At 37.1% G+C, this 20,472-nt stretch overlaps 1 protein-coding gene across 4 annotated transcripts; it reads left to right on the forward strand.

Moving 5' to 3' along the window:
* The first annotated feature begins 11,347 nt into the window (after positions 1 to 11,347).
* Positions 11,348 to 19,419, forward strand: LOC21390098 (sucrose nonfermenting 4-like protein). Of its 4 annotated transcripts, none has more exons than XM_024171144.1 (13): positions 11,348 to 12,003; positions 12,186 to 12,273; positions 12,450 to 12,632; positions 15,461 to 15,568; positions 15,668 to 15,727; positions 15,856 to 15,945; positions 16,747 to 16,881; positions 17,108 to 17,258; positions 17,327 to 17,500; positions 17,912 to 17,975; positions 18,069 to 18,138; positions 18,439 to 18,556; positions 18,833 to 19,419. In XM_024171144.1, exons 1-13 carry the CDS (start codon positions 11,873 to 11,875, stop codon positions 18,928 to 18,930), a joined length of 1,470 nt encoding a protein of 489 aa, XP_024026912.1. In that variant the 5' UTR covers positions 11,348 to 11,872; the 3' UTR covers positions 18,931 to 19,419. The 4 variants fall into 4 exon arrangements, with proteins under 4 accessions (XP_024026912.1, XP_024026913.1, XP_024026914.1 ...); XM_024171145.1 differs by having other exon boundaries at positions 17,918 to 17,975; XM_024171146.1 differs by having other exon boundaries at positions 18,439 to 18,542; positions 18,833 to 18,899.
* Positions 19,420 to 20,472: the final 1,053 nt, after the last annotated feature.

Here is a 20,472-nt window from a genome sequence, read left to right on the forward strand (position 1 = left end):
CGATCTCATACTAGCTCTCTCAGCTTGTATGACGAACTCTCGAGCTCGGGTCTAAGTTATGGCTACACTTACCTGATTATGTGTCTCTCTACTCAACTGTGGTGCCGACTCTGATGGCATGACCTGGGGAAGAAACTGATGTTTCAACATGTGGCAAAACTCTTCCCATTGCATCTTTGCTATTTCATCCTCATCCAAAGCCTGCCAACATATTAGGGCATTGCCCTCCAACAGACTCGTTGTGAGCAAAATCCACTCCTCTCGAGCTATGTCACAGGCTCACATAACATACTCGACATGGTGCAGCCAATCCCTAATTTTGGTAGGATGTGAAAGCCCATCATAGAAGGGTGGATTACAGGTGCAGAACCTAGCTGTGGCTCGACCTGTAGTTAAAACGCCTCACCTTGCTCGGTGTGCAACCTCGGCCGCTATAGGCTCTAGAGCCCTTAATTCCCGATCCACTAGTGGATGGCTATATCTAGCAGGTGTGGGTACCGACCTCTCTCGTTGTCGGAACCATGCGGATAAAAATGTTCTTACCCGTCCCCACCACGTATTCTCTCGTGATGTGGACGCTAACCGTGATGATGGATGTGATCAATCCATTAGTACCTATTCTGTCTTGCCAAAAGAAATAAGCAATTCAATTTTAGTTCATAAACTAATTTACCTGGACTGTGCAGAAGCATAGGTGCGGGATTGTCATGGCAGGAGTAGGAACACCGCTCTGATACCAACGGTGACGCCTCCCGCCCTAGCAGCGGGTCGCCAACCTTAAACTACTACTAATAGGCTGAGTTATAGTCTAATCTATTACTTGTTATTAGTCTATCGTCTCTTTAATTTATGTTTTTCTACGAGTAAATTTTTTTTCTTTAACCCACGGGTTCTTAACATGCTCCTAGCATGTTCTTTTGTTATACAACAACTTATCCTTGCTAAAACTTTAAGAAATCGGATATGGAACTAGTCCCCGAAACTTATTTTAACTTATTACAGTATATTATTCTTTACTAAGACAATGACCATAACATCTTTTTCTTAAAACTGAAACATATAAAGTTGGTTCTATATTACATTACTCTGCAGCGGAATTTAATTTCTAAGCGAGCATAGTAGAGACCACTCCCGTGTACCCATGACATTTCCGCCACCCCTTGCCTCTGCCGGTCCATCAAGCAAAACCACTATATGGCTGGCTGCTTACCTTTGTTACCTGCACACGAGTAAACTGATGAGCTAACGCTCAGCAAGTATAAACATGCACACATCATAAACTAGAAAAATTACATTACGAGTTATGATGCAAATATGCTCGTGTGAAACATGCTTTATGTCCTTTTGTTCTCACTACTGTGGGCTTGGGCCCCTGCTTACTGTCTTGTTACTGTGGGCCTGGGCCCCTTCTTACTGTCTGGTCTAGTCAGAATCTCTACTCTTTGAGATTTCCTCCCTTGGGAGGCCGACGACCCGTCAGTCTCTTTACATTACTGAACTTTGAGTTTTTCATTTCAAAGCGTTAAAAACTTTACTAAATGATATGCAACGTTTCTCTACATGCACATGCTAACATAAAAGGCATAATACTACTTGCATACTTTAACTGTGCATAAGGGTAGCCATATGTCGCCCTTCTGCAATCTAGGGCATTGAGCCCTCCAAACATGTATAATCACATATAATCACATAGATTTAGGAACATAAGTAAATTCATAGTTCTAAGTCTAACTACAGCTTACTCGAGTCCAGACAAACATATATGTCTATACTTACTTATAATTCGCTAGGATTCCCACTTGCTGGAAGTTCTTTCTCGTTGTCTCGGCTCTCGTGCCAAAACCTGTTTCATGGAAATAGGTATAAATTTCCTATTCCAAATCACAATTGTTCATACTCAAATTCTTAAATCTAAATTTCAACTCACTTTTGAACTTTATTCCTTTAAGCTGAATTGTCTAGCTTAAGAGGTAAATTCCATAATTTGAGTGTTTCGACTTCTGAAACCTTAATTTACTCATTTCTGGGTCTTAAAACTATTACTCACTCTCTAGAATTGAATTACTAACTCATTGCTTACTAACTATTTTTTAGGAAATTTCGGCAGAGTTTTGCCTTATTTTTCTCGTTTCCTGAGTTTTCAATAACTCGTTATACTTCCGATTTCGGTACCTGGAGTCAAGATTCACATTCCTAAACACAGATTTCAAACATAAAATTGAACAAAACACATGTTCTTTCTTAATCTAGGCTCACGGATTTTCAATGGAAATCCACCAAAACTTCGTTCAATCGTTTTAATACTTACACCGTTAAACTCCTATTATGATGCTCTACAAAACCTCGGTTTCGATTTTTACTTTAACGGAAGTTTTTTGAGATGAGTTACTATTCATCTAAATCAAGAAATCATAGAATTCTCATGAAAAATCCTAAATCTTACCTCCAGAAGTTGAGGTTTCTCGCTAGAACTCCTCAGGTTACGTTTCTACCGGACTGAACAGAAGAAATTTCGGTGAAAATGCTTGATTTCTTTGATTTCTCTTACTCTGTCTCTCCCTAACAACTTTTGTTTTTCTTTCTTCGTAACTCTCTCACGTCCCATTTTTTTGTCTCTGCTATGCTTCACATGAAGTATATAATAGCATTAGTAAGTTTATGTAGTTTTACAACGTGAGAAGTGGCCTTAGTACACTTAGGTAGTTTTACAAGGTAAGTTACCAACTTTAGCGTGAGTCATCTTTCAGCTAAGCGTACACAATGCCAAGTGGTATACATGCATGTGAGGTATATATCCACCTCCACCTCATGGTAACAATCCACCTCCAGGGGCGGGGATGTGTCAAAAATTTATACTTTTATTTATGTTTTGCATTCCAAAATTAATATACGATTTTTAGGAATTAATGCAACAAGCGGCACCATTTTTTGATGAATATTCTCTTTTTTATGATTTTCTTTATTTTTCGTCTTTGAAAAATTAAATAAAATAAAAATGATGTCAAAAAATTATTAAAATTTGCAGACACTATTGTTATATTTTTTTGGGCATGCCCGCAAAAAATGGCCCCAAACAATGACAAAAAAATAAAACGTTGTCAAAAAGCCTCCGACCCGCGTAGAGGGGCGCCCAGGGGGCGGGATAGGTCAAAAATTTACATTTTTATTTATGTTTTGTATTCAAATTAATATACGATTTTTATGAATTAATGCGACAAGCAGCACCATTTTTTAATGAATAATCTATTTTTGATGATTTTCTTTATTTTTCATCTTTAAAAAATGAAATAAAATAAAAATGACGTCAAAAAACTATTAAGTTTTACATACACGATCCTTATATTTTTCTTGGCTTGCCCACAATAAATGGGCCCAAAAAATGACAAAAAAGTACAACGCTGTCAAAAAGCCCCCGGCCCGCACAGTGGGGCACTTAGGGGCCGGGATGGGACAAAAATTTACTTTTTTATTTATGTTTTACATTCCAAAATTTGTGTACGATTTTTAGGATTTAATGCAACAAGCGGCACTATTTTTTTATGAATATTCTATTTTTTATGATTTTCCTTATTTTTCGTATTTGAAATATAAAATAAAATAATAACGACGTCAAAAAATTATGAAATTTTGCAGACACTATTATTATATTTTTTTGGGCATGTCCGCAAAAAATGGCCCCAAACAATGACAAAAAAAAATAAAACGCTGTCAAAAAGCCTCCGACCCGCGTAGAGGGGCGCCCAGGGGGCGGGATGGGTAAAAAATTTACATTTTTATTTATGTTTTGTATTCAAAATTAATATACAAGTTTTAGGAATTAATGCGACAAGCAGCACCATTTTCTAATGAATAATCTATTTTTGATGATTTTCTTTATTTTTCGTCTTTAAAAAATGAAATAAAATAAAAATGACGTCAAAAAACTATTAAGTTTTACAGACACGATCCTTACATTTTTCTTGACTTGCCCACAATAAATGGGCTCAAAAAATGACAAAAAAAGTACAACGCTGTCAAAAAGCCCCCGACCCGCGTAGTGCCTAGGCGCCGGGATGGGTCAAAAATTTACTTTTTTATTTATGTTTTGCATTCCAAAATTGATGTACGATTTTTAGGATTTAATGCAACAAGCGGCACCATTTTTTAATGAATATTCTATTTTTTATGATTTTTCTTATTTTTCGTATTTGAAATATAAAATAAAATAATAACGACGTCAAAAAATTATGAAATTTTACAAACACGATCCTTATATTTTTTGGGCATGCCCGCAAAAATAGCCCCAAAAAATGATAAAAAAAAAGTAAAACGCTATCAAAAAGCCCCCAACCCAGGTAGTGGGGCGCCCAGGGGCCAGGATGGGTAAAAAATTTACATTTTTATTTATGTTTTGCATTCTAAAATTAATGTACAATTTTTCCGAATTAATGCAACAAACGACACTATTGTTTGATGAATATTCTATTTTTTATGATTTTCTTTATTTTTCAACTTTGAAAAATAAAACAAAATAAAAATGATGTCAAAATGTTCTGAAATTTTGCAAACATGATCCCTACATTTTTCTTGCCATGCCTGCAAAAAATGGGCATCCCCGGGCCAACCCCGGGACACCCCCTAGGCACTGCCGAGACATTCCCAGGGCACCCCTGGGGCACCACCGGGGGACACCCCCGGCGCACCTCCGACACACCCCAGGGACACCCCTAGGAGACCCCCAGGGCACCCCCAGGGTGCCCCCTGGGCACCCCTGCGACACGCCAGGACACCCCCGGGGCGCCCTCGGGGCAGCCCGGGAGCGCCATTTTTATTTATGTTTTTCATTCTAAAATTAATGTACGATTTTTATGAATTAATGCAACAAGTGGCACTATTTTTTGAGGAATATTCTATTTTTTTTATTTTCCTTATTTTTCGTGTTTGAAAAATAAAATAAAATCAAAATGACTTCAAAAAATTATGAAATTCTGCAGACACGATCCATATATGTTTTGGGCATGCCCACAGAAAAATAGCCCCAAAAAAATAAAACACAGTCAAAAAGCCCCCAGCCCGCGTAGTGGGGCACCCAGGGGCCGGGATGGGTCAAAAATTTATATTTATATTTATATTTTATATTCTAAAAATAATATATGATTTTTAGGAATTAATGCAATGAACGGCACCATTGTTTGATGAATATTCTCTTTTTTATGATTTTCTATATTTTTCGTACTTGAAAAATAAAATAAAAATGAAGTCAAAAAATTATGAAATTATCCAGACACGATCGTTACATTTTTCTGGGTTCGCCTGCAAGAAATGGCCACAAAAAATTACAAAAAGCAAAACGCTGTCAAAAACCCCCAATCCACGTAGTGGGGCTCCCAAGGACCGGGATGGGTCAAAACCTTATTCTTTTACTTATGTTTTATATTCTAAAATTAATATACGATTTTTAAAATTTAATCCAACATGCGGCACTATTTTTTCATGAATATTTTATTTTTTATGATTTTCTTTATTTTTCGTGTTTGAAAAATTAAATAAAATAAAAACGATGCCAAAAAATTATGAAACTTTGCAGCCACGATCCTTATATTGTTTTGGGCATGCCCGTAAAAAATGACAAAAAAAGTAAAACGCTGTTAAAAAGCCCCTGGCTCACGTAGTGGAGCGCCCAGGAGCTAGGATCGATTAAAAATTTACATTTTTATTTATGTTTTACATTCTAAAATTAATGTAGACTTTTTAGGAATTAATGTAACAAACGACACCATGGTTTGATGAATGATCAATTTTTTTATGATTTTCTTTATTTTTCATCTTTGAAAAATAAAAATGATGTCAACATGTTTCGAAATTTTGTAGACACGATCCTTATATTTTTTTTGGTATGCCTGCAAAAAAAAGGCACCCCCGGGTCACTGTCGAGACACTCTCGGGGCACCCCCGGGACACCCCCAGGACACCCCTGGGGCACCACCGAGCCACCCCCAGGGCACCTCCGGGACACCCCCGGGAGTCCCCTATGAGACCCCCAGGGCACCCCCGGGGCACCCCCGGGACACGCCAGGACACCCCCGGGACCCTCGGGGCACCCCCGGGGCACACCTAGGGCGCCGCCGGTGCATCCCAGGGCACCCCGGGGAAAAAAATTTACATTTTTATTTATGTTTTGCATTCTAAAACTAATATACAATTTTTAGGAATTAATGCAACAAGTGGCACCATTTTTTGATGAATATTCTATTTTTTATGATTTTTCTAATTTTTCGTATTTAAAAAATAAAATAAAATCAAAACGACTTCAAACAAATATGAAATTTTGCAAACACGGTCCTTATATTTTTTGGACATGCCCACAAAAAATAGCCCCAAAAAATGATAAAAAAAAGTAAAACGTTGTGGTAAAGCCCCTGGCCCGCGTAGTGGGGCGCCCAGGGGCCGGGATGGGTCAAAAATTTACATTTTTATTTATGTTTTGCATTCTAAAATTAATGTAGAATTTTTAGGAATTAATGCAACAAACGACACCATTGTTTGATGAATGTTCTATTTTTTATGATTTTCTTTATTTTTCGTCTTTGAAAAATAAAACAAAATAAAAATGATGGCAAAATGTTTTGAAATTTTGCAGACACGATCCTTACGGCCCTATTTGTTTCCGTTTTCATTTCCATTTTTCAAGTTTTTCGAGACTAAAAAATGAAAACGGAAACATAAAATGCGTTTGGCCTAAAATTTTTTTAAAAACGAAAACAAAATTGTTTTTGTCTTTTGTGAAAAATTGAAAACGAAAAAAAGGTATTTTCATTTTCTCGTTTTCGTTTTCTGAAAACGGATTTCTTTTTTTTTTTTCATTTTCTTCTCTATCTTTTCTGAAACCGTTTTTGTCTTATATAATGATGTTTATTTAATATATTTAATTATATTATTTATTTAATATATTATTATTTGTTTTCATTTCTATTTTCATATAGAAAACAAAAACATTTTGGAATCAATTCCAAACGCACCCTACATTTTTCTGGGCATGCTTACGAAAAATGGGCACCCTCGGGGCAACCCCGGGATACCCCTGGGGCACTGCTGGGACACTCCCGGGGCACCCCCGGGACACCCCCGGGGCACCTTCGGGACACCCTAGGGACACCTCTAGGAGACCCCCAAGGCACCCCCGGGGCGCCCCCTGGGCAGCCCCGGTACATGCCAGGACACCCTCGGGACACCTCCGGGGCGCCCTCAGGGCACCCCCAAGGTGCCCTCAAGGCACCCTTGAGGCGCCGATGGGGCATCCCCGGGGAATGCCCATAGAAAAATAGCCCCAAAAAATGATAAAAAAAGTAAAACGCTGTCAAAAAGCCCCCGGCCCACGTAGTGGGGTGCCCAGGGGCCGGGACATGTCAAAAATATACATTTTTATTTATGTTTTACATTCTAAAATTAATGTACGATTTTTAGGAATTAATGCAACAAACGGCACCTTTTTTGATGAATATTCTGTTTTTCATGATTTTCTTTATTTTTCATATTTGAAAAATAAAATAAAATAAAAGCAACAACAAAAAATTATGAAATTATGCAGATACGATCCATAAATTTTTTTGGGCTTGCTTGCAAGAAATGGCCACAAAAAATAGAAAAAAAGTAAAACGCGGTCAAAAAGCCCCTGACCCGCGTAGTGGGGCTCCTAAGGGCCAGGATGGGTAAAAAATTTATACTTTTATTTATCTTTTGTATTCCAAAATTAATATACGATTTTTAGGAATAAATGCAACAAACGACACCATTGTTTGATGAATGTTCTATTTTTTATGATTTTCTTTATTTTTCATCTTTGAACAATAAAACAAAATAAAAATGATGTCAAAAAGATTTGAAATTTTGCTGACACGATCCTTACATTTTTTTAGGCATGCTTGCAAAAAATGGGCACCCCCAGGACACCCCCGAAACACCCCCGGGACAGACCTGTCCCGGGGCTGTCCCGGAGTCCCGGGGGTCCCAGGGGTCCTGGGGATGTCCCGGGGGTCCTAGAGGTGTTCCGGCGGAGTCCTGGTGGTCCCAAGGGTCCCAGGGGTCCCAGGTGTACTGGGGTGTCCCGGGGTTCCCGGGGATATCCCAGGGGCCCCCGGGAGTGTCCCGGGGATCCTGGGGGTGTCCCGGGAATCTCGCGGGTCCCGGGGGGTCCCAGGGGTATCCCGGAGGTGTCCCGAGGGTCCCTGGGGTCCTGGGGGTGTCCCGGGGTTCCTGGGGGTACCGGGGATCCCAGGGGTCTCGGGGGTGTCCCGTGGGTCCCGAGGACCCCGTGGGTCCTTGTGGTGTCCCGGGGGTCCCGAGGGAGTCCCAGGGGCCCGGGGGTCCAGCGGGGGGGTTCCAGGCGTTCCGGGGGTTCGGGGGTTCCGAGGGTCGACGTCAAAAGGTTATGAAATTTCACAGACGCAATCCTTACATTTTTCTGAACATGCCTGCATAAAATGACCTTGAATTATGAAAAAAGAAAATGCTGCCAAAAAGCACCTAGCTCGCACAATCGTTCGTCCATGGGCCATGATGAGTAAAAAATTAACATTTTTATTTTTGTTTCACATTCTAAAATTAATATATAATTTTTAAGAATTAATGCAATAAGCGACACCATTATTTGATAAATATTCTATTTTTCATGATTTTTTCTATTTTTCTTCTTATGAAGGTTCATCTTAATATGTGATTACATCATCTAACACCTCTTATAATAACTAAATATCAACATCTCCTTTTATAAAAAAAACAAAATTTACATGTATGAAATTTCCAAATCACCCTTAATAAAGGCGAAAATAAATCCACGAATTCTTCTCAATAAGACAATATTAATGGTCAAGGTGTAACTAAATTGCACAACTCAACAAAATACACTTAAGTAGTCGTCCAACAGGAGAAAAAAAGAAGCAGCTTAACTCGTGCGCATCTTTCTGTCCCTACAACTTCCCATAGTGGCGGAGACAGATCGGAAATCACGGCCCGTCAGGGCCCACTTGCGCCAACGTGTTGTGATTCCCATGAGCCTAACGGGCCTAGCCCACCCCCACGTCGCTTCACTACCGCCCCGTCAAATTCCATTCCATCAATCAAATCCTGCCTATAATCTCGCGGCTCACATCCACTGATCTTTTACCCTCCATGTTTGTTGTTTTCTTCTTTCACTTGAACCATCCCGTTTTCTTAGGGCCCGTTTGGTTTGTTAATTTGAGTTAAAATGTGATTTTATGTGAAAATTATTAACTGTAGTAAAAAAATTAGATGTGACTATTTCTGAGAACTTTTTACTGTAGCAAAACTCAAATTCTAAACTCGAATAAGCGAAATGAACGGGGCCTTATATACGTGAGTTTCTTCTAATTTAAACACTAAGGGTGCGTTTTGTTCATGTATTATAACCATGTGATTAGAACCATTTTTAATTTACGTGTATTTTTTATGAGAGAAAATACTGTAACAAATCACGAACCATTATTCGAATCAGGGAACGAATCCATCTACCAAACATCACCTAAGTTCTAATAATTAGTACATGATACCTCGCTTACAATCATACATTACAAGACAATAAAACAATCTAATATACACATAAACAAGACAATAAAACAATCTAATATACACATAAACAAGACAATAAAACAATCTAATATACACATAAATTTTCTTTTAATTCGTACACTACCTTAGTTCTAATATGATTAGATAAGATAGTGACTCATGAGGGAAAAAAAAATGATCGTGAAAACACACATTGAACACAACCCTGTGCCCATTATAAACAATTCACCTCATTAACCTCCCACAAGTACATCTTCCTAAAACAAGCCACAAAAAAAAATCAAAATTTTCTGAAGATAATAATAATAATAATAATAGCACTTCTATTCATTTTTTAGAATAAATTCATAACAGGTCCCTCAATTCTTTTTCTCTCTCTAGAATTAGTCGCTATAATTAAATTTATTTCATAAATAGTCCTTAAATTGAAAAAGTCCCTCATAAATAGTCCATCAGTTAAATTTTTAAATGAAAACTGTATATTAAAGGGTAGTTATGATTTTTTTTGGTTATTTTTGGGTTATTTCTTTTTTTTTGCCTTTATTTATTTATTTAATTATTTATGTTATGAAATAGCTAAACTATTTTTCATTAAGTAGATAGAATTTAAACTCTTTCTTCTTAACATTGGAATTATTGTGAGGGACTATTATCATTGTTTTTTTTTTTTTCTAAATTTATGAATATTTCGACCTCCACTTTATTCTTTTCAATTGAAAAAAAAAAAATGCACTACAAAAGAATGCCGCTCTCTTTATTAGTAAATTATTCTATCTTAATACTTGATATAATTAATAAGCGGTCATATTTTAATTTGACCATAATGCATTTACCAAAAAAAAAAAAAAATGAAGAAGAAGAAGAAGAAGAAGAAGACCATAATGCACAATACATGGAGTAGAAGAAGTTCCAAAACAAAAGGAAAAACCATCAATTGCAATTACGCACACTAATACAAGTGCATGAGAAAAGAGATAAGAGTATATATATACTATATAATGCTTGTACAATTGAAATAATAATAATAATTTTCAGAATAATTGTCTTAGCTGTGTAAGAGGTGTTGCATCCGTTTAAAAACGTAACTTCATTAGGATAAAATTTGATTCAAACGACAAAAGTAACAATTTAGAGATTAATTGTAGAGAAAAATATTAATAACAAATTTTAGAAGTAAAAAAACATTTAGACAAAAGTGTAAAATAAAATAACTTAAAACTCATAACCACCATTCAATTTAATAGTTTCCATCTAAAATTTTAACATAGAGACTATTTATAAGATATTTTTTCAGTTGAAAGATTATTTATGAGATAAATTTAACTACATACACTAATTTTTAAAGGGAGAAAAAAATTGAGACTTTTCATGAATTTATTCATTTTTTTAATACTTCTAAATGAAACTACGCGCTCACAAAAAATAGTAGACGTTGGATAGAGTAAGACCCACCTCAATGGACCATTATTATATAAGTGATGCACATTAGGGTGAATCCCAATTGCCTAATAATAATTATTCCCTTTGTTTTTTTTTTTTTTTTAAAGAGTTGGTATTTTTTTTTATAAGCAGTTGGTATTTTCGCCTCTTTCGTTTTGCTGATTTGAGTTTAGAATTTGAGTTTTGTTACAATAAAAAATTCTCAATCATATTTAATTTTTTTATTATAGTAAAAAATTCTCACATAAAATCACATCTTAATTTAAATTTTAAATTCGAATTAGCAAAATAAAAGCGGGTGTGCGTTGATGAGATTCTTCGTTCATCGTGATTGAGTGAGAGAGTGATGATGATAATGGTGAGAGGAGAGGCCAAAGCCAAACGCCGAAACGCTTTTGAAGATCCAACAATGCCACGCACACCTTATTAGTTACCTTTATCACTTTCTTTTTCCCCTTTCTCAAGCTTTTCATTTTTACCCCAAAATTCCCCCTTAATTACGCCACAAACCCACTCTCGCCATTTCCTTTTCATCTTCATCAAATTCCCGATTCCCGACCTCCTACTTCCGCCGGATCGGAGCTGAATCCGGCGACGTTTCCCGCTTCATCTTTTCGATTTTCGTTCGGATTTTCGACTTTTTTTTTTGGATTCCGAGCACTGAATTTGGACTTTGTGGCGATTTGGGACCAGAAAGTGGGAATTTTGGTTGGCTTTGCATGTGGAAGCTTTAAGGGGGTCCTCTGCTCAGCTGTGGAGGATCCCTGTAAAGAAATTCGTGCTCTTCAAGTGTGGATAGAGCTAGAGTTTCGAATTTTGCGTTTTGAGAATCGATTTCGCGGTTTCGGAGATAACAATTTGGTGGGAGATGTTTGGTGGTTCTGGTGCGGAATCAGGACATGAGAGCAGTGGCGGACATGCTGGATCGATTTTGATTCCGACGAGATTTGTTTGGCCTTATGGTGGAAGGAGGGTGTTCCTCAGTGGTTCCTTTACAAGGTGATAAACATGAACTTTGGACTTAATTGATAAGTTTATGAATCAAATGTCACTAATTTGAACTTTTTTTGTGTGTGTGTTTAGGAGTAATTCTTGCCACTTTCTGGTCAAAGCTCAGTATTTATTTGATTGATTTATAGTAGATTTGTGATGTGGCTTTAGATCCATTTTTGTGTGCACAGATGGTCAGAACATATTCCCATGTCTCCAGTTGAGGGATGCCCAACTGTGTTTCAGGTTGTTTGGAACCTGTCTCCGGGATATCATCAGGTTAAGGAATGCCTATGATTGACAACTGTTTAAACTTGGATCATTTTAGAAAAACGTAATCTCCATAATAGTTTTCCATGGCAGCTTTGACCACTTGCTATGTTTGTGTATTGGGAAATTTGATTGTAGACGTAATTTTGTTTGGTTTTAAGATGTGTTCCGTCCATGTAATGCAGTATAAATTTTACGTCGATGGAGAGTGGCGGCACGATGAGCAACAGCAATTTGTAAGTGGGAATTATGGCGTTGTGAACACTATCTTTTTGTCTGGAGAGCCAGACATGGTTCCTAACGTTTTCCCTCCTGAAGCACCTGATAGAGCCAACATGGATGTGGATAATGATGTCTATATGCCCATGGTAAGATTTTTTGCCTCTTTAAACTGGTTTATTTCCTTGCTGGTTTTTGTTGTTGTGGCATCTATGTCAGAACATATCCCAGAACGACTCAACTACTCCTAATAAGGAGAATGAGAAGCCTAACAATTGCCAAGCTCCCAGATGATGCTGAGTTAATGTTTTCTAATAAGTTTGAGTTGGTGCAAAGAGTGCCATTTTAGTTTTTGCTTAAAGAAGCATTAGCACTTTGTTTATGCATGGATCAGTTGGGAAGAGTTTGGAATTGGGATAGAATTACAAATTTGTTAGGAAGAGTAATAAAGATATTCTTAGGGCATCACCAAGCCTTTTATTTGGTGCGTGTGATTGGAGAGCACATAAGAGCTTTTAAGGTGTGGAATGCTAGTAAAGATTAAGTTTTTGAGAGGCTTGAGTAAGTGCTAGAAAGGTGATTATTGCTTAATTTGTTCTAAATTGTATCTTATTGCAGTTGAATTGCACCATAGGGCACCACTATAGATGAAGTTTTATCCACACATTCCCTATAATGTAACAAGACATTTTTGTTATTAACAGTTTGTTTAATTCAGATCATTAGGTCTGGCAACTTTTGGATAAGGATAGAATGGCAAAATGGTGATTTGCAAACAGGGTTACTGTTAATTTGCTGCTGAACTGTCTTCAATGTAAATTGGAAATTCCTATGAGATTTTACAATAGAGTTTATACTTAAATAGGCGAGCAGAAGGTATGGAAAAAGAGACTATATATTTCCGTGAAAAGAATGATTTACAGTTCTTTAGTTAAATAGAAAATACAAGGAGCTAAAATAGGAAACTACAGGCTGTACACTAACAAAATTTCCTAATTTTTAGTTACTGACTATCTATATTTACACGCCTAATATCCCCTAAAATATGGTTCTATTGAAACCAAATATCTCCTAATTCAACACTCCCCCTCAAGCTGGCTTGTAAATGTCTTCCATGGCTAGCTTGCTCCTTAAAACTTCAAACTGTCTCTTGTGTAGTCCTTTGGTAAGGATGTCTGCAGCTTGTTCAGTAGTAGAGACATAGGGAATGCAATACCATAGTCAAGCTTCTCTTTGATAAAGTGTTTGTCAACTTCCACATGTTTGGTTTTTTCGTGAAGGACTGGATTATAAGCAATTGAAATGGCAGCCTTGTTGTCACAGTAGACTCTCATGGGAGGAGAAACAATAACCTTCAAATCTTTAAGGAGTCTTTTTAACCTTCAAAACTGGCATTTCCACCCGACGAGTTCGGAATTCCGCACAAACTCCTCCTTCTCGTTGCAAATCATCTCTCGGCGCCGGCGGAGGTGCTGCCGTTCCTTCTGCGGCCCACGGTGGCTCCAGATTGGCCGATTCCCGCTGCCTCATCAATACATCCAGTCTCTCGAGCAACATCTCCATTCCTTGCTCAAGCCTAGGTATTTTCTTCAAATCCTCTCGGATTCCTTCCAATTCTTTCTGGAATTCTTCTCTAGTCCCCTCCGTCTTCTCCTTCTCGTGATCGTTGGTACGTCTCGTCATTCCCAGATCGTGCTCTGATACCAAATGATAAACTCCAGACCAAATAAGCAATAGAGATGACAAACCGGAAGGAAATTGCTAACAGTAAGCTTTAATTACTATCAATGGCGGAAATTGAATGCAAAAAAGGGTATGAGGATATTCGAGAGATCCCTTGCTCTCCTAAACTATCTTCTTGTAGAAGTTTCACAAACTGAATAATCCTCCCTTATTCTACCTCTGTCATATTTATCCCTTAATCCCTCATCACTCCCAAAGCCTAACTGACTACTAACTACTTGCTGACTTAGCCCCTAACGCACGGGAGGCTTATCAATATATAATTAGAATTGATGTCTTCTTCCATAGAATTAACCAACCAGGTCATCACCATCGAATTCTCTGCATCCCAGGTCGATTAAGAAGGATGTTCAAGTTTCTGTTCCTTCTTTTCTCCCTTCAGATAGCCGATTTTGCTTCTACCTTGGATGTACATCTGCATGGATTGGGCCCAGCGAAGGAAGTTCTCACCTTTTAGCCGAATTGTGGTAATTTGGACAGAGTGTGTCTCAGAGTTTTGGACTTGGGACTCAAAGGCTTTGGTCTGGCTAACAGAGGAGTTGGGGGACTCATATACAACATTAGACATGGTGACTAGGGTTGTTTGAAAGAAAGGACGGCTAGGGTGTTTTGTGTTTTTTGTTTTTTCGTTTTTTTTGTTTTTTTGCTTCAGAAGAATTAATAAATGCTTTGATACCATGTTAGTTTACCAATCCATCCCAAAAGCTTAAGCTATTAGGAGGTGGGCCAACAATAGTTTTATACTTTAGCATTCCCCCTCACATGTGGACTGGACAATGGGCAATGGTGTAGGTAAATTAATTGGAAAGCTCAACACGTGACCATTTGATAATAAGCCCGAAATATATTTAAAGCAACACGTGACGACAATTTAAATGGGGAATAAAGAGTGCAATTACAGGGGTTTGAACTCAGGATCTCCCGTTCTGATACCAAATAGGGGAGCAGAAGGTATGGAAAAAGAGACTGTATATTGCCGTGAAAAGAATGATTTACAGTGCTTTAGTTAAATAGAAAATACAAGGAGCTAAAATAGGAAGCTACAGGCTGTACACTAACAAAATTTCCTAATTTTTAGTTATTGACTATCTATATTTACGGCGCATATCCCCTAAAATCTGGTTCTATTGAAACCAAATATCTCCTAATTCAACATACTTCAACTTAGTACTTGCTAGATGTTATCTTGCATCACAAACAAGGTATCTTGCCTGGTGATGTTTTGCTTTTGCAGGAAGCAATTCCACAGGCATCGGAGTCTGATATAGAGATCTCTCGGCATCGTATATCTGCATTTTTGTCCACACATACGGCTTACGAGTTGCTTCCTGAGTCAGGCAAGGTTTGAATGCTCAATCCTCATCAACTATTTATTTATAAGTTTATTGAATTGAGTTTCAGCAGTAATGTGCTTAAGCTCATAGTTCTGTGAACATTGCAGGTCATTGCCTTTGATATTAATATGCCAGTAAAGCAAGCATTCCATATCCTATATGAGCAGGTAGATCTCTTCTATGTACAAAGTCTTAATAGATAGGGTCAATGAGTCAGAGAGGGAGGGGGAGAGTCGAACTTATATTTTCTTTTTCTCTTCCTCAGTGTATTCTTGCTAACGCAAGTTACTTTCAGGGCATTCCTGTGGCTCCTCTCTGGAATTCTTACAAGAGCCAGTGTGTTGGAGTTCTCACTGCTTTGGACTTTGTCCTCATTCTAAGAGAGGTTTGTTCAGTGGAACTGCTTTCTTATTTCTTTTAAGTGCTAATCTATGCTGTCATAATTTTAAAGTCAAACCTTCACATACATCAAAATTAAGAAAGCATGAAGTGCAGATTATGATTAAATGGCTACGAAAAGATTGAACTTAACATGCTCCATCGTATGCGTAGTTTTTAGGTTGAGAACTTGAGAGTATGCGTAGTTTTTAGGTTGAGAACTTGAGACTACTGTAATTGGGATGCGTAGTTTTTTTCTATGGTCCATGAACTTAACATGTTCAATCTTCTACCCATTTGCCTCTCTTTTTTTTTTCCTTTTTTATTTGGTGGGAAAAGTTCTTTCCTTGTCATCTCTTCTGGAGCCAATTTATTGAGGAAGACAGATTCTTTATCTTAGCCAAATAGATTTCCAATTTTTCTTGGAAAAACAATAGTCAGAGAAGCTGCTTTAAAGATAATTCATGCTTGTGAGATTAAGAATCTTAATTTCCGATTCCTTACCCTTTTGTTGCACCAATTGCACGTTCATGGCTCAGTTCATGTTTATGAACCAGTTTAGAGCCATAGGCTAGCTCTTCTTATGATGCAACATGGTAATTGATAACTGGCTGATGATTGATAATTGGTTGATCATCCTGCATTTTGCTTTTGCGAGTCTTGGCCCTCTTGGGCGCTTGGACGTTTATGTTGATACTTTATTGTGTCTTCCTCTTTCCTTTCTTTTTCTTTCATTTCAAACTTACACAACGAATGCATGTATGCCAGTTTGTCTTTTTACTCAACTAAGATGTATGATCCTTTCTAGCTTGGGAATCATGGATCAAATTTGACGGAGGAAGAGCTCGAGACTCATACTATAGCAGCTTGGAAAGAGGTAAAATTACATCTTAACGGACAAATGGATGACAGTGGAAGACCTTATCCTCGGCATCTTATCCATGTAAGTTGAAACCTCCAGTGGTTGCATGGATTGCATAGTGAACTAAGTCTAGTTTCTACATTACGTTAGTATAACTACCATATTAGTATATCACGTTTGAAATGTTTTAGGGGTTCTAGCTCAAGTGAAGCAAACTAAACAGCTTCTTTTATTCCTATCCATGCCTTGTAAATTAATGGGAATACTTGGATTTGCTGAGTACAAATATCTAGTAAATAACTTGCAGTCTGGGCCATGTGACTCTCTCAAAGATGTTGCTTTGAAGATATTTCAAAACAAGGTGTCTACAATTCCCATTATCCATTCTTCTTCACGGGATGGTTCATATTTTCAGTCTCAGCTACTACATCTTGCTTCCTTGTCCGGAATACTAAAATGTAAGCAGATTACTTGTTTTCTAGTTTAAAGTATTTGACTTTGTATTAATACATGGCCAAATTTTCAGGTATATGTAGGCATTTTCGACATTCTTCTAGCTCCTTGCCCATTCTTCAACAACCAATTTGTGCAATTCCTTTGGGTACGTGGGTTCCAAAAATTGGGGAGTCTAGTCGACGCCCACTTGCCATGTTGAGACCCAATACCTCTTTGAGTGCTGCCCTATCTTTGTTGGTTCAAGGTGATATTCTTTTATTCCCTATGTTATTTAGGTTTTAAGTTGTGATTCTTTAGAAGTTTAGCCAACTAGCTCTTTTTCCATAATAATTTTCTCACTTTTTTTTTTCCGCATTAGACATGTGTCCACCAGACTACACACATTGCATGGTTTTCTTTGACTACACACATTGCACGGTTTTCTTTCTTTGGTGCTTTGTTTTGGCGTTAGCTTTTTAATTGATCCGGTGAGATGGAGAAATTGTGGAGAGACATGGTGTTTCCTTTTTTTACATTATTGGAAGTTGTTGGGCCCTTGGTCCTTTGGCATCTTTAACCTTACAACAGACTTAGAGAGGACTAAAACTTTACCAGCTCATTTCACCTGTATCAAATTTCCGGCTTCTGCTTATCTTATGCTGCATCTCTCTTGTAGCTGAAGTTAGTTCGGTGCCCATAGTGGATGATAATGATTCATTGCTTGATATTTATTCGCGAAGGTAATGCATTCCATCCACTCTTACCTTGCCTCCTCCTTGATACTATTATACTGCTGGAGCCAAGTTATTTATGTACCTTTATGTCCTTCGCAGTGATATCACTGATTTGGCAAAAGATAAGGCTTATGCACGGATTAGCCTAGACGAAATGAGTATCCATGAGGTAATGGCTAAAATGTTGCTTGCCTAAGTGTATCCCCCTTCATTTTTAGTCGTGATGTTTGCACATTGGCAGTGTGCTTGTTAGCCATGCTTTGGTAGGATAGGGATGCATTTTGTTATCTGGAGGACTTGATTCACAAGTTTTTTATGTTCAGTTTTAACTTGATTTATTTTATTTTATTTTATTTTATTTTATTTTTTGCTGGAAATTTGAGTTCTTTTGAATAACAGTATTAAGTTTTGTTTGATGATGATCTGCCTTCCGTTTTCTAAGTACTTGCTATTTTATCAACCTTTACAGGCATTGCAACTGGGACAAGATGCGAATTCTCCATATGGAGTTTTCAATGGACAGAGATGTCAGATGTGCTTGCCATCTGATCCTCTGCATAAAGTGATGGAACGGTTATCAAATCCCAGTATATTCAAAATATCATCTACATTTTCTGTTTTATGTTTTCGCATCATTTGACTTCTTGTCCTTGGAACTTGGACGGCATCCTAGTACTCTAGTGTGGGCCTCTAGCTATGCCAAAAGCGAGAGAAACTCCATTCAAGTTGTTCTGACCTAGGATAATAAGCGAAGGAGCTTAGTCTTCACTGTAGAGAAACAAAAGAAGACTTCCATCTTCAAGTTTAACTCAGACGTAGCTCACAAGTCACGATTCTCAATTAATTGCATTCTTGCTTTGCAGGGGTTAGGAGGCTTGTGATTGTAGAGGCTGGGAGCAAGCGTGTAGAAGGGATTGTTTCATTGAGTGATGTGTTCAGGTTCTTGCTAGGTTTAGCTTAATTATGGAGGCCACAATTGCCAAAAGAAAGGTATTTGGTGGTAGGCATTGGAGGAAACCCGTTTCATTGGTGAGTATTCTTTCTCACTATTCTCTTCCTCTAGCATTCTGAATGGACCTCATTTGATGATCCAATGTCTTCATTGGATGGTGTACCTTTGTAGAATAGATATTACTAAAGAGGAAATATATATATATATATATATATATTTGTACATTGTGAGGACAAATTTTTTTCCTGTTTCTTAACCAAAATTAATATCAATCCCACCATGGTGCTGCGCGGCTGCCATTTTGATATAATATCATGTGCTAACATAGTGAGAGAAAAGAAGGGAATGTGGCACCACATGCTGTTGGTGGTCCGTACGTAAAAAAGTGGATTGTAAGTTAAGAGATTTTCAGTTACTGATATTGCTTTCGTTTTCCATTTTCGTTGTAGCATCTTTTTATTGTGTACCTTGTATCACCAAGAAAAATCACAATTTAGTTTTTGGGTTTTGTTTCTTCTATTTAGTTTACATGGCTTGTTTCTATATCATGTTCAATCTTCAGTCCCGTTCATTTCGCTAGTTCGAATTACAACTTAAATTTTTGTTACAGTGTTTTTCTCACAAAAATTTAAATTTAACTTTTTTTTTGCTACAGTGTTATCTCTCACATGAAATCACTTTTTAATTCAAGTGTTCAACTTTTTTTTTTTTTTTTGCTACAATATTATCTCTCACGTGATATTACTTTCTAACTCAAAAACTTGAATAAACGAACGGGGTCGTGGTCATAACAAGTGGTATATCTTCATGCTCATAACAAGCGGTTCATGCTATAGATGATGTCGGATACGTATATTTCCTGGTAACAAATTTACCAAGGTGAGGGAGTTGGATTTGTGATAGGTAATCCCATGCAATTAAGGAAATAGGGATCCTTTTCTTCGTATACGAAGAAATTAAGTAAAAAATATAGGAGGGTTAATCTTACAAATACTTTTTATCTTTAATCTCTGATTTTTTAATACGTTCAGTTAGGTCTCTGAGGCTTTATTTTATTTCAGTTACATTCCTTTTGTTAGTTAAGTGTTAAATACTGAACGGAATCTATGAAAATTAAGGACCAAAATTGAAAACATCTAAAGTTGACTAAAATAATATAAAAATAAAAGTTAATTTCCCCATATAGTATTTAAATTTTAACTATTTTCAATTTTAGTTCTTAATTTACATCAATTCCATCCAATATTTAACCTCAGTTAACGGAAGGATTGAATTGAAACGGAATAAAATTTTAGGGACCAACTATTAGACATTTTAAAAGTCAGAGACTAAAGTGAGATTGCATGTACACTTTAAGGATTAATGACCATTTGTCGAATTGACTCGTATAGGAAAATTTTTTGCTTGTTTGGTTCATAGGTTTGCTTAGAAATTCAAATTTTTTGAGAGAATACTGTAGTAAAGAGGTTTAAATTGTGGTATAAATTTTATAAGAATGGGATAATTTGTCATCTATTTAATCATGTATTCACTTACATATTAATTCATTAA

Source organism: Morus notabilis, unplaced genomic scaffold, assembly GCF_000414095.1.
Source record: "Morus notabilis unplaced genomic scaffold, ASM41409v2 Scaffold2062, whole genome shotgun sequence".
NCBI classification, from domain to species: domain Eukaryota; kingdom Viridiplantae; phylum Streptophyta; class Magnoliopsida; order Rosales; family Moraceae; genus Morus; species Morus notabilis.

Excerpts from the sequence above, each read along its gene's own strand:
- LOC21390098 (XM_024171144.1), top strand. The coding sequence starts at position 11,873 with ATGTTTGGTGGTTCTGGTGCGGAATCAGGACATGAGAGCAGTGGCGGA. Across the intron at positions 16,882-17,107 it reads ATCCTCGGCATCTTATCCAT|TCTGGGCCATGTGACTCTCT; the intron begins GTAAGTTGAAAC and ends AATAACTTGCAG. Across the intron at positions 18,557-18,832 it reads GGAACGGTTATCAAATCCCA|GGGTTAGGAGGCTTGTGATT; the intron begins GTATATTCAAAA and ends CTTGCTTTGCAG.